The 14,646-nt window shown below is 41.7% G+C and overlaps 1 protein-coding gene across 1 annotated transcript; it reads right to left on the reverse strand.

Moving 5' to 3' along the window:
• Positions 1 to 283: 283 nt before the first annotated feature.
• LOC115077607 (tachykinin-like peptides receptor 86C) lies at positions 284 to 12,247 on the reverse strand. The gene is made up of 4 exons (XM_029579905.1): positions 12,237 to 12,247; positions 11,286 to 12,132; positions 6,174 to 6,294; positions 284 to 1,080 (listed from the first exon to the last, which is right to left on the reverse strand). The coding sequence occupies exons 1-4, from the start codon at positions 12,245 to 12,247 to the stop codon at positions 284 to 286; spliced, it is 1,776 nt and encodes a 591-aa protein (XP_029435765.1).
• Positions 12,248 to 14,646: the final 2,399 nt, after the last annotated feature.

The raw sequence follows: 14,646 nt of genomic DNA on the forward strand, positions 1-14,646 counted from the left end.
AAAAACATTTTCAAAATTTTTTCCCTTTGAGATGAAAGGGAACATTTTACCAATAATGTACCCCTCCTTTCTACTTGAGCACTAAAAGACGTCTCTATCAAAGCTGTTACATTTAATGTTGTTTCTGGCTGATCTAATATTTCTTCACCATGTTTCCACTTGATGAAGTAAGCACTTACTATTTTAGGTATTTTCTCAAGAGGTAATAATAGTACCTCCTGGAAATAATTCTTCAACTGTTTTTTTGGGGAGGTCAATCTACACTTAGGAAAATTGACCATTCTCAAATTAACCTGTCGATACTATTCTCTAACATCTCTACTTTCCTAGAGAGCATTGTTTCACCCTGTATAATAGTTGTCTGAACTTGTTTCAACTGAGTTATTTCCTCTTCAACCTTTGTTAATGCTAACACATTACTTGTTACCAATGGATTCAAATTTGATATTGCTTTTTGCATGTCATTTACACTTAAATTAAGCTTCCCAATATCCTTATGAATTACATTTACTGCTTTCCATATCATTTCTAATGTAACATTAGTAGCATCTCCTCTAAATAAATCTACTTCAGTAGGTAAAAGCTGAACATTAGAGATCCTAGAGGTATCTTTGTCATCCAGAGAGGAGAAGCTTTCCAATCCATTAACCGGAGCAGTTCTTCCGCCGGTTATCTCTCTGTCTCTATTTGGACAGAGGCCCCCTTCATCGGCAAGAGGTTCGCCTCCTCTTACCTTCTCTGGCATTGCAGTCTCTATGCCTTTTACCTCCTCGATCGGACTTGATTCCAACGACGCCATCCATCTTAGAAAGAAGCCTGGTTCACTGGCCGACGCAGTGCTCTTTGGTGGGGTAGGTGTTATTGGGGCCCCGGGACTCAGGGTCACATCTCCCAATAATGTGGGTGCTTGCTCCTCACTCAACATTATAGCGGGACTCTCCAGGGTTTCTTTTCCTGCTTTAAGATAATATCCTGGCAAAGTGGTTTGAATGGGTGCTGGTCGGGCTGGGGTCGAGGCGTCCTGCCTTACCTTCCCCTTCCGTTTAGTGTGTGGCATCTTACTGTTAAGAACGCCACTCACTACGGAAAAAAAAAAAGTAATCACAAAATTTTACAGCAAGGTTTCTTCTTCCCTTATGTAACAAAAAAATAAATGGAGAGAGAGACGAAGAGCAAAGATAAATTAAAAACACTTCCGTAGAGAGGAGAAGGACCAGAGGTTCTCGCCTCCTCGCCTTCGCTGGCCTAAGCCGGATTGAGCCGCGCGCCCCTTACGGAGCGCGCGGCTTAGACAGCGTGCCAATGGCATGACGCGCCGTCTGCCGCTTGTTTAAATAGCGGCAGACGCGGCCCGATGACGTCACTTGGAGGAACGCCCTGGCAAACCCTCCTCAGGGCCGTTAAAGATGTTCAACAAAGTCCCGACAAGAACATCCCGGGGACTCTCTCTGTGTGTGGGTTGGTTATGGTTACCAGTCTCTCTGGTCTCTCTCCTCTTTCTCCCCTAGCCAGTTATATTATTAATCTTTACCACATACTCCAGCAAGAAATTGCAAAGCTATGTTTTTATTTGTCCTTGTACTTAATGTAGTTAACTACAATTTCTCACCAGGTATTTTTGGGAACAGCAGACCAAAGTCAGGACACTCCTCTCCTACATTCAGTAAACTTCAGTCTCTAAGGTGCTCCTACAAACAAATCTTATTGTGATGTGTAAACATTTAAATGCTTGCTCACTGCTGGCTGCTCCTTTGATTGCATTCTTCCTAAAGTAAAATCTGGTATTCAGTCTGTTAAAAGCCTGTAACTCAGTTTCCTCCTTGTGCAGTTCTTTAATAGATCATCAAGTCTAGTATGAGAGTTTAATTCCCATCTGCTGCTGGAAGGAAAATATTCACAAAAAATATTCTGCAGGAAAAAAACTTGTGCTAAAGTCATGGTGTGAATTTCACCCAAAAGTGCTCAATTGAAGAATCAGGAAAAAGTTTCAAGAAGTTTTTTGCATGACTTTCTGTTCAAGCCATCTGAGATATTTCACTTATTTCTGCTCTATAGAAATTTCAGAAACTGCACAGTATTTGTTCCTTAAGAAACAGATGCCACTGGTTCACATCGACATTCTGCACTTTTCTTACTGAATGTTGGTATGGAACTTAAAAGTGAGCAAGTTAGGGAGAGAGCGTGAGTGATTTCCTGCTAGGCTCCTCTACCATTGGGAGCCCTTTTGCCATTTGTCATCGGGCAGCAGGGACAGGGAGTTCTCCCTCATGACGTCATCTCCCTGGGACATAAAAAGAGGCATGCAGTGGAACACGCCCCTTATCATGTTTTTTGCTGCTTTACACTCACATAAGTTTCATTGATTCCTTCTTAAAATGGAAAAGAAGAGGAAAGGTTCTGTAAGGATCTTCCCCTCGGTACCTTCTCAACTCCCCTCACATCTGGACCTATACTAATGAACACCATGTCCCCCGAACTGCATCAAAAACTTAAAACATGGCTATTCACATAGGCTTACAGTAATAACACCTAATCTCCCATCCTTCCCCTCTCATAAACTTCCCCCTCTCCTTTCCTTCTCCCTCTCCCCTGCTTCCTGAGCTGTTTCATTAACACTCACAAGCCTCCCCTACCCCTTCCCCCCTGGCGACCCTCCCCATCTGCCCTACCCCTTCCTCTCCCCCCGCCCCACTCCCCAGCTACACCTCCCATTCACCTTTAGCCAGCCCCACTCCTCAGCCCTTTGCAGTCACTGACTGTCTCCCCCCTTGACCCCTTTCAACTCTTCTTTCTCCTTTGCTTTCACCTCCTCTGTCACTCTTTTGCTCTACCTTTACTCTATTACAATCTTGTAAATAGCCTCAGCACCTGTAAATGGATCCAGCGCCCCCTTTGGGATCCTCAGTGCCTGAAAATAGTTCCAGCACTTGTAAACTATTATGTACTGGATTATGTATCCAGCGCCTGTAACTAATATATATCCAACTTATACGACCATTACTGCTCGCCCCTAATCTTTTCCCCAACTCACCTTTGCCTTTTATAGTTTGCCCTGTTATAGTTTTCCCTGCTTTAGCCTTAACACATATTTGATACATTTCTCTCCCTAATTACCTCTCTCTTCTTTGGCCTTCACACCCTTCTCCATTTTCATTTCCATCCTTCTGACCCCTGCTGTATCTGATTTATATGATCGCTACTGCTCGTTTATCTTTTCTCTCCCCAACATGCTGCTTGTTTGTTATATTTTTTCCCTGTTATTACCTTAACTCTTCTCCCTCCCCGGTTGAAATTATGTTCATTGTAAAGCTCTGTTATGCTGCATTATTTGTTCTCTGGAAACCGATGTGATGTCCCTGACAAATGTCGGCCTATAAAAATGTTAAATAAATAAATAAAAAATAAATCTCAGCCCACTTTGAAAGCTTTTCAATTTTCTAGCCAGTTAACTTCGGGTGTTGAACTTGGACCGGATGGTTCTGTTCCTTCGGAGGGGTTGACCTCCCTTAGTCCCAATGACCTAACCCACCAAGGATTAGGAGCCCTACCCAGTTGGGTTTGCTGGACACTGGGGCAGTCCAAGATAACTCGGCCTCAAGTATCCAGGGAGGGGCTTCCTTTCAAGGTCTTCCAGGCACCTCTACACCTTCCAGTCATCGAGATACACCAGCCCCAATAACGCTGGATGCCTTGGGGTGGCTATCACCAAGTTGGAAACTACGTTATCAGCGAGGATAGACTCTTTGCTGAACTCTGTTGGAACTATGTCTGTTGCTATTAATGATCATTCTCTTTAACCACAAGATCATACAGATAAAATGGAGTCTTTAGAGAATAAGATTTCTGCTATTTCCGAGCAGTGTAATAATATAATGAGTGACAACTTAATTCTGCTTAGAAAAATGGAAAACTTAGAATATTTTGATAGAAGATGTAATTTACGAGTTTTTAATTTTCCCAGATGTTCCATCCTTTCCCCTATGGAAATGGAACTCTTAGGCCTTTCTGGGGGATATTTTCCTACTGTTGCTAAAGTTTATTATTTCCTTCTGTAAAGGTAACGGATGGAACTCTAAAGGATGAATCCTTTGATTTAACTGCATTTCTAGAAAATTCAGATTTTATCTCAGATAGAGCTATTCTTTTGGTGGAATTCTTAAAATAATCTGATAAACAACTTATAATTCAATTATTTTTCAATTTAAAGAAAAGTATGTTTTTTTGACATAAAGTTTCTGTCTTTTGTGATGTTACTTGAGACACTCTATTGCATCGTAAGGCATTTTTGGCTAGGAAACAAAACATTTTGGATTTAAATGTATTCTCAAATATCATGGTAACAGGTGTATATTTCATGATGTAGCTCAGCTTGATAATTTCTTGAGTAATAACAAGGTTTCCAATATTGTTAGTAGTGATAACCATATTTCAACTTAGGCCCTTAATAAGTAGTCAGGCTAATTGTGGTTTGAATATTCTTTTGATTTATCTCTCCCAATTGTGGTTTAAATTGGATCTCATTGTGTTAATATATTTTTGTGTTAGTTTTTCTTTTATTATATAATTCTGACTAATGGATCCATTTTTCTGTAACAAGGTTTGTTACTTGGATGATATGATTAAAATCAATAAATAATTTAAAAAAAAAATGAGTTAAAGAGTGGACATCTACATGCCACCAGGATCTGCAGAATCATTCCCAGTATTAATGGGAAAGAGCTACAATCTTAGAGAACCAGGACAAACCTCTCCAGGGGAATTTCCTGTCTCTGAAACTGTTTCACAGTTCTGAAATCCTGTTCTTTCTCATTGTGGTGAGGGACATCTTGATAAAGTGGATGTTGTCTTTCAGTGGTGAGTGGTCAGATTCATGGTAGGGAATTAAGTAAATGTACAGAAGAGAGGGAGGACAAGGCTGAGAGAGGAGGGAGAAGGGGAGGAGTGAGATCCATCTCCAGAAGTAAACTGATGTCTCAGCAAGCAGAAGAAGCAGGGGGAAGGAAGAAAAAGAGAGAGAAATGGGGAAGAAGCAGAGATGAGGAATGGGGAGGAGAATGGTCAAGCAGTGGAAAGAGGAATGGGGCAAGCAAAGAAAAGTGAAAAGAAGGAGAGAAACAGAAAAGAGAAGGATGGAGCAGAGATGAGGTAAATGAGGAGAGAGAGGGATAGGATAAAAGTTCAGAGAAGAGGAGAGAACCTTCTCCCTAAGCTAAAACTAGCACAGTCACTCGGGGCACTCTCCATCCTTGCAGGGCACTAATGACTTCATCACATTTTATCACAACTGAAAACTTGGCCCTTTAACCAGCACAGATATGAATCTTTCAGACCTGCCCTGGAAGACCACTCAGGCAGAAAGAGAGCCTTGGCTATCACCCCAAGTAACTTTCCCTATTGATATAAATGTATGCCCCTTGCTGCCTATCCTAATGGCATGCATAGATTTTCAGCTTTTAAGGTCTATTTACACCCCCTCACCTTCTTAATTCAACTGTCAACTCTATTGTAATCCTCCTATGATTGAATCTCCATCATAATCCACTGTCAGTGGCTCTTCTAACCTTACTGCAATCCATTTTGATATGGCTGTCCAATCACGAAAGATGGAATAGAAAATTAAAAAATGAAATTAAAAGGACAGGTTGATCTATCTCAGCTGCTCTTGGCTAGAAGGGTCTGAGCCCAGTGAAAGTTTCTGAATAAAACAGTAAATAGTATCTGAGAGAGCGCAGCTCACAGAAGGCATTAAAGCCGCACGTTACAGGTTTCTCCTTACCTGTCCAGCAGCGCTGCCTCCTCTCCTCCACTGTGGATCAGGCGGGGGTGTCTTAAATGCTTTAAGAATGGAGCATGGAGACAAAACTGTGTTCTGTACATTTGGGAAATGTAAAACTCTCCCAGACAATTAAGGGAAGATTTCTGCTCTGTGCCTGAGCTCTCTGGAGAGTTGCTAGTGATTGATCCATGGGGAGATCAGGCAGGGGAAAGTGCTGTTAGTTATACAAGAATTTAAAAAATTCTTCTCTGAGCTTCACTTGCCTTCATCAATGGTTTGTATTTTGGGGGTCATACATTTTATTTATATCTCTATCCCATTTACAAAATCTCTTTCCCACCTCTCTCTTTATCACTCTGTCTCTTGTGCCTAGAAATCCCACCTCAAAACCCAGCACTTCTGAGCTGTCTCCTCTTCGTTCTCAGGATGCAGCAGCCAAAAGATTCCCTGTCCTGCTCTGTATCATTATTATCATTATTATTCAACCTGCTGATGCGTATGCAGTTAATAATACGCATGTTTAATAAGCACAGCCTTCATGGATCCTGTCTGTCATCATCGAACTTTCTTCTGCCTCTTCAGCTCCTCGAGGAAGGGACCTGCCATGCTGTGTACAGCATATCATTTGTGTGCATTATGCAGGTTACCTCTGTATTCTGGGCTCTGCACACTGTTGGCACTTCATAAATTGTAAAGGCTCATCATCATTTATTTGTTGCATGCTTTTCCAGCAAGGAGAATTCAAAGCATGGTACAATTACTGCAGAAGGGAGTAGCTTTTTACAAGATATTTACAATTCAATATAAACATAAGCAGATAGGGGCGGATTTTAAGAGCCCTGCTCGCGTAAATCCGCCCGGATTTACGCGAGCAGGGCCTTGCGCGCCGGTGCGCCTATTTTACATAGTCCTGCCGGTGCGTGCAGAGCCCCGGGACTCGCATAAGTCCCAGGGTTTTCCAAGGGGGCGTGTCGGGGGCGGGGCCGATCGGCGCGGCATTTTCGGGGCGGGACACTGCTTTTTGGGGGCGGGCCCGGGGCGTGGTTTCAGCCAGGGGCGGTCTGGGGGCGTGGCCGCGCCCTCCGGAACTGCCCCCGGGTTGCGTCTAGGCGCGCCAGCGGCCCGCTGGCGCGCGGGGATTTACTTCTCCCTCCGGGAGGCGTAAATCCCCCAAGAAAGGTAGGGGGGGGTTTAGACAGGGCCGGGGGGGGGGTGGGTTAGGTAGAGGAAGGGAGGGGAAGGTGAGGAGAGGGCGATAGCGAATTCCCTCCGAGGCCGCTCCAATTTCAGAGCGGCCTCGGAGGGAACGGAGGCAGGCTGCGCGGCTCGGTGCGTGCCGGCTACACGAAATCAGTAGCCTTGCGCGCGCCGATCCAGGATTTTAGCAGATACGCGTGGCATTCTTAAGTTTAGAACTTTAAGACAAAGAATTGTTCATATCATATAATGTTGAATATCATAAAACTCACCGGGACGGTGATTTGTGTAATAGTAGGTGAACACGCCTACATTTCATTTTGGGACAAGTAGTTTCCACCCTCTTCCGGGTGGTATTGAACTACACTGTTTCCGGTGACGTAACTGAATACAGGCTTTTAAAATTGACAGGCAGTCTTGGTCGAACGGCAGAGGCGTTTAGATGCCATGTTGAGATCTTGAGAGACGTGAGATTCCGTTCCGGTGAGTTTTATGATATTCAACATTATATGATATGAACAATTCTTTGTCTTAAAGTTCTAAACTTAAGAATACCACAATATATATACATAGTTTTGCGGTATGGTTGAGGTTTCATGTATGTATTGATATCTTGGTTTAATATAGTGGTTTGTGTGTGTGTGTTTTTTAATGTTTTACAGGATCTTTGAATATTTTTGCCGGTAGTAAAGAGAATCTATATATCTGTTCCCCCTGAAGAAGACTTTTTATAGTCAAAACATGGCCCATGTCGGGTTGGGTATTGAGTGACCTTCATTTGGCTAAGTATTCTCTGTTATTTAAAGTATGGTAATAAGCCGGTTCAGAATTTTCTAATAGATGCTTTACATTGAAAATTTGAATTTAATAAATCTAAAATTGAAATAGTTATTTGATAAATGCAACACAGAAAGACATGAGACAATAAATGATGAAATAATTTCTGCTCAGAAGGCTGACTACTGCCTGGGGCCCATTGAGGGTGAGAGACAGCAGATTAAATCTTTCTTTGAGCACACGCTGATGATATTGTCTCTAGTCTAATCTAATGTTCTTGTGGTAATAGTTTAAATACTATTTCCCTCTCTAAAGTTGTGGCTTTGCTTTGAGTGATTATCTGAGAGGTGGTTGCTTCTGTATTGTGATTGGAATTCATTAAAATAGGCATGATATGGTCATACTTTCTTGATCCAGTCAGAACCCTCACTGCTGTGATCTGGAGCAACTATAAAGGTCAAATTGTATTTTGTGGTAGACCCAAGAGTAAAGTGTTACAGTAATCTATTTTTAAAATAAGTAAAGACTGTAAAACGGTTCTAAAATCCAGAAAACATAAATCTGGTTTTAACATTTTTAAAATCTGTAGTTTATAAAAGCCATCTTTGACCATATTATCCACTGCTCTTTTCATGGTGAATTTACGTGCCCCTGGAGCCGTGCGCACATGGACGCGCATGCGCTCCTTTTAAAATTGACCCCATAATATTTAATACTTTTGCAATTTCACAGGTTGGTTTTTCTGCTTGCAGGCTAAGTAGTAGGAGTCCTTCTTGTTTAGTTCTGTCAACTTCTTACTAGAACGTTGCACCATCTTTATGTAAAATAATGTAATGGTCCTGACCGAGTAGGTTGTCTCGTCCATCATCATATCGTGCTGTCACATTGTCCCACATTTCTTTTCCAGTTGTAAACTTTACTAGTACACCTAATTGTTCATCTTCCATAGCACAATATAAAATATGCATTATTCTTTGTTCTTTTTAAAGCAGATATTATATGCCTTTTTCTCTGTGCTGTAGCTGTGTCAGGTGGTTGCATTTTCTTTTCTGTTTGTTAAATGCTGCAACAACACTCTGGCAGCAAGTGCTGTTGTGATGCAGAACTTCCAGTTAATATAATTGTTTGAATTTAACTTTGGAATTACAGTTACTGTGTCTGATTTACTCTGTTGCTCAGTCATTTTCTCCTTTAGTAGCTGTCTCTATACTCTGTCTCTCTTTATTAAAAAAAATATATATATATATATCCTTACCTGTATTCTTAGTTTTCCTGTATTTTCTTATGTCAACTTTGTTTACAGAACATCCCAGTTGATGAATCAATTATCTTCTTCTCTGAACTATAACCTTTAAAGTATTAATGAGATGGTACAGGTGGACATAGCATCAATAGGAGAATCCAAGAAGCTGCAGGAAGTAATGGGAGATACAAAAAGTTATATTTAAGAATATCAGTATGAAGACTATGACGGCAAGACCAAAGTTGCTGCTGGGGAATGTTCCTTACATCAGTACCATTGCACATTTGTGTGCTTCTTTGACATCAGCTCTCATTATGACTGATTGCCTCACCTCAATAAGAACACAGACTAAGTTTTGGATTCCAGATTTTTATACAATTAATGATTCTTAGAAATATGAAAAAGGCCCTTTTCTCACTAGAATGATGTAACAAGACTATATCACAAAGAAATTATGTTACAGCTGTGAGCAAATGGCAGTAGTGATGCTAAAATGGAGTGTGTCTGTGTGTGTGTGTGTGTGTGTGGGGGGGGGGGGATGGTGTCTTAGAATTCCCTTCCATTATGGGAAGAGGTGATAGTAATATTGTAATGATGGCAAAAAAACCCCAAAATGGCTCATCCCTCTGCCCAGCAAGCTTCCCAAGGTAGTAACTTCTGCTCTGTGCAGGTTACCCCCATGTTTCTGTTAAGGGTAGAAACTGCTGCTCTGTGTAGGTTACCCCCATGTTTCTGTTAAGGGTAGTAACTGCTGCTCTGTGCAGGTTACCCCCATGTTTCTGTTAAGGGTAGTAAATGCTGCTCCGTGCAGGTTACACCAACGTTTCTGTTAAGGGTAGAAACTGCTGCTCTGTGCAGGTTACACCAATGTTTCTGTTAAGGGTAGAAACTGCCGCTCCGTGCAGGTTACCCCCATGTTTCTGTTAAGGGTAGAAACTGCCGCTCCGTGCAAGTTACACCAATGTGTCTGTAAAGGGTAGAAACTGCCGCTCCGTGCAGGTTACACCAACGTTTCTGTTAAGGGTAGAAACTGCTGCTCTGTGCAGGTTACCCCACGTTTCTGTTAAGAGTAGTAACTGCTGCTCCGTGCAGGTTACCCCCACGTTTCTGTTAAGGGTAGTAAATGCTGCTCTGTGCAGGTTACCCAACGTTTCTGTTAAGGGTAGAAACTGCTGCTCCGTGCAGGTTACACCAAAGTTTCTGTTAAGGGTAGAAACTGCCGCTCTGTGCAGGTTACACCAATGTTTCTGTTAAGGGTAGAAACTACCGCTCCGTGCAGGTTAAACCAACGTTTCTGTTAAGGGTAGAAACTGCTGCTCCGTGCAGGTTACCCCTACGTTTCTGTTAAGGGTAGTAAATGCTGCTCTGTGCAGGTTACCCCACGTTTCTGTTAAGGGTAGAAACTGCTGCTCCGTGCAGGTTACACCAACTTTTCTGTTAAGGGTAGAAACTGCCACTCCGTGCAGGTTACCCCCATGTTTCTGTTAAGGGTAGAAACTGCCGCTCCGTGCAGGTTACACCAATGTTTCTGTTAAGGGTAGAAACTGCCGCTCCGTGCAGGTTACCCCCATGTTTCTGTTAAGGGTAGAAACTGCCGCTCCGTGCAGGTTACACCTACGTTTCTGTTAAGGGTAGTAACTGCCGCTCTGTGCTGTTAAGCTTTTTTATTTATTCCCATCCTCTAGCCTTTAGGGATCCACAGTGTTTATCTCAAGCCCCATTGAAATCCTTCACAGTTTTAGTCTTCACTACTTCTTCTGGAAGGGCATTCCAAGCATCCACCACCCTCTCCGTGAAGAAGTATTTCCTGACTTTGGTTCTAAGTCTTCCTCCCTGGAGTTTCAAATCGTGACCCCTAGTTCTACTAAATTGTTTGCAATGGAAAATGTTTGTTGACAACCATGGATCATTAAACCCTTTCAATGCTTCCCCCATTGTTGGGTATAAGTGAGATATGGTGGATCGGGAGAAATTGGACTGATCCTAGAGAATAAGCCATGATACTCCATGGTGTTATCAGTTAACATTCACCAGGGTCATATAGATCTAGAAGATGAAAAACAGATCCCTCTCTATTCTGAACAGTTTCTATATTTCATTTGGATCTTTTCTTAGGTAAGCTCTCTAACATTTTTTCCTGAATGATGACTCCAGGAGGTTCTTTTCAGTGCTAGAGGGAGAATCATCTCAAGCTCTATGTCTCTATGGATCCCTATCAGAAAAAGGAGTCTCCTTCATCTGATAACCTGATGTGATTTTTACACCACATAGTGCCACGAGCTCCTTCCCTATGACTTTCTTCAGTGCATTTTTTACCTCCTTGTTCCTCAGACTATAAATTATTGGGTTCAGCATGGGGGTGACAGCTGCATAGAGCACGGATAGGACTGTACCCTCTTCCAGGAAGTATGATGAGGTGGGTCTCAGGTAGACAAAGAAAATGGACAGATCAAACACAATGACAATGGTGAGGTGGGAGGAGCAGGTGGGGAAAGCTTTACGCTTCCCCTCTGCAGAGCGGATCCTCAGGATGGCTGAGATGATGTAGATGTAAGTTAAGAGAGTCACAAGGAAGGCAGGCACAGTTAAACAAACAAACAATATGGCTTCAGAGCTGGTTGTATCCATGCAGGAAAGCTTTAACAGTGGCATGAGGTCACAGAAGAAATGATTGATCATGTTAGAGTCACAGAATGAAAGGTGACTAACAGAAACCACAATTGCCCCAGAACTCAGAAGGCTGGTGATCCAACAGACCTTTTGACTCATGATAAGTGCATAGTTTAAGGGATGGCAGACTGCCACATAGCGGTCATAAGCCATGGCAGTAAGCAGGAAGGCCTCAGCACCACCAGAGCTAATGAAGACATACAACTGTAGTAGGCATCCAACATAGGAAATGGTCTTATCCTCTGAAAGGAGGACCCCACAAAGTTTTGGGATAATGACTGAGGTGTAGCAAATGTCTGTGACTGAAAGGTTACTGAGGAAGAAGTACATGGGGGTGTGCAGGCGGGGGTCAGCACAGGTCACTGTGATAAGCACAAGGTTCCCCAGCAAGGTGATCAGGTAGATGAGCAGGAAGACCAGGAAGAGGGGAACCTGCAGTTGGGGATAATCAGAAAAAATCAATGAGAGTCTGCATTTATTTACCAACACAGTACAATCCAAATAGCAACATCAATAATATACAAATACCAAACTCTATATGCACCACACATCTCATTCATTCCACATTCATACCTTAAAAACATCCATCACCATCCTTGGACTGGATTCCATGTATTCTTTCTTTTTTACAGAAATGTGGTTTTATTTGCAGAATTGTGCATTGTCATTGGCAGATCCTCTCTGCCTTCCTCCTCCCCCCCCCCCCCTCCCCAATGTTTCTCTTTCTATTGGGGATGGAACCAGTGCAATATCTTGGTCTCTTCAGACATACAGTAAACTCAGTCACACCCGTGACCTCACGTCCAGTCACCGACCATGTGACCTCTGCCATGCTTGTGCACTTTCACTCTCACTATCGGTTTTTATTCACCTTGTTACTGGGAGACATTAGCCCTTGTAGTTCTACCGGAGTTGTATGTGTAATCCTGTGCCCCTATAAACTCCTTTACATAGGCAAGAATTATCGTGCAGTTAGAACACATATTACAGATCATTGCAATAGTATTTGGCGCCTCCTTTAACTACACACTGGCAATCAGCACAACATGAGATCTCTGGTCATGTGTGAGCTAATTGCCAAGGGGGTGACATTAATCAGACCTAGTCCAACATAAACAGTGATGGATTTTCTCTTTCCAGACTCTAGCCCCTTTTGGGCTGAAATGGGAAATAGAGTGGTTGGAATTTTTTAAATCCTGATTGGTCATTTTTCGATCACATGTTCTTATTCATGCTGTTTTTGACATTTCCTCTATATCAGCTGTCAGTATCCTTCTCCCTTTAGACACCATTTTGACAAATGCACTCAGGTGTTGTTGTAAATGTTGGCACTATTGACCCCAGGTAGGGTCTTTTCCCCATTACAATATTTAACTTTTATGTTTGAATAGTGTGTTATATAATGATTTGTTTTTTGTTTATGTATGTATTTGTATATGTGTATTATCCCTTCTGAGATTTTTAAATTTTGTTTTTTTTTTAGCTTGCTCCCTCCCGATGAAGCCATGTCAGGGGACTCAGTTTACAAATCACTAAGTTGGGGGTGAAAGTTTGTTTATGCCTTTATGGGCGACTTTTGAAAAATGTGAAATATCAGTGAACCTTGAAGCTTTGGTTTTACTACATTAGAACACCAATCTCCCATAAAATAAATATTTAAGTAGTGAAATAAATGAAAAAGCACCTTGCTTCTTACTTTTTGGGACATTTATAATTGTTCCTCACATTTCTGATGTTTTGGTATAGCCTGCCTATGCAGGAGCCCTAGGCTGCTTACAGTAAAACATACATAATGATTAAATTGCTTCATTGATTGACCAAAAGAGTGCCCATTCCTATCTGATGGGAATGCAGAATCCTAGTATGACTTGATCACATGCACTTCAGGATTACAGTCATGCCCAAGAATGAAAACCACATTCACTGGAAGAGATTTGGCAAACAGAATGTGAGGTTGCATCCTAGTAGAGAACATTAATACAGATTATAATGTAAATTAATGCAAAGTCTGATTAGATCACTTTCTTGATTGATGGATTCTGCATCTCTAGCATGACCTTTCTGATGAGCTAGGACTGTTTAAAAAGGTGGCAAGGTCCCTTTGGGATATTATCCCTTGACACACAGATCACAGCATGAGACAGTGAAATTAATAGAGGTCTATATTTAAATTAATTTCATGAATTTGATTAATAGTCCAGGTCATTCTATCTGCAGGTTACTGGATGAACACCATTCAGTCGCTGATGTCAATAATCATCCGAACATTGTACAGTGACGAACAGGAAAAGCTTGTGATCTCAACCTGATTCCCAGTGGATTATTTAAACCCAACTAAATGCAGTCCAATAGCTAGAAAATTGATCTTTGAGCAGTTCTGAAAAAGTAAGTGTGCACCTGGGATTGTGCACACAGCATGTGCTAGGGATGTGCTTGTGACTGATCTGAATGGCAAAAATTCGACCAATGATTTCACTTTTTGTTTCAGCTTGTTGCAAGCAAACCTAAACACTATTCATTCTGAAAAATTTTCAGATCATTTGTTTTAGCATCTAACATACTGTTTCCCTAAATTAATGAGCTTAAAAATTAAAAAAAAAAGAAATCAAATTTGCCACCAAACCATTCCAAACATAAATTACCAGAACTGAACCAAAAAAACACCACAGCTGCACATGCATAGCACATGCACATAAGAACATAAGAAGGGTCAGACCAAAGGTCAATAAAGCCCAGCATCCTGTGTCCAACAGGGGCCACGTCAAATCACAAGTAACTGGCAAAAATTCCATGCTACTAATGCCAGCAATAAGCTGTAGCTAAACGCTAAATCAATTTAATTAATAGCAATTTATGGATTTCTCCAGGAATTTGTCCAAACTTTTTTTAAACCCAGCAATGATAAATGCCTTAACTACATCCTCTGGCAGTGACTACCAGAGCTTAAGTGTACATAGACTGAAAAATAATTTTCTATGATTTG

The sequence above is a fragment of the Rhinatrema bivittatum genome, chromosome 16, assembly GCF_901001135.1.
Source record: "Rhinatrema bivittatum chromosome 16, aRhiBiv1.1, whole genome shotgun sequence".
NCBI lineage: Eukaryota > Metazoa > Chordata > Amphibia > Gymnophiona > Rhinatrematidae > Rhinatrema > Rhinatrema bivittatum.

What these genes read in the sequence shown, in the direction of transcription:
- LOC115077607 (XM_029579905.1), bottom strand. An exon ending in AAAATGCACTGAAGAAAGTC is followed by an intron (nt 6,295 to 11,285) that starts ATAGGGAAGGAG and finishes TGCTTATTAAAC; the next exon opens with ATGCGTATTATTAACTGCAT. An exon ending in GAAGAGGAGACAGCTCAGAA is followed by an intron (nt 1,081 to 6,173) that starts GTGCTGGGTTTT and finishes TTTTTTCCGTAG; the next exon opens with TGAGTGGCGTTCTTAACAGT.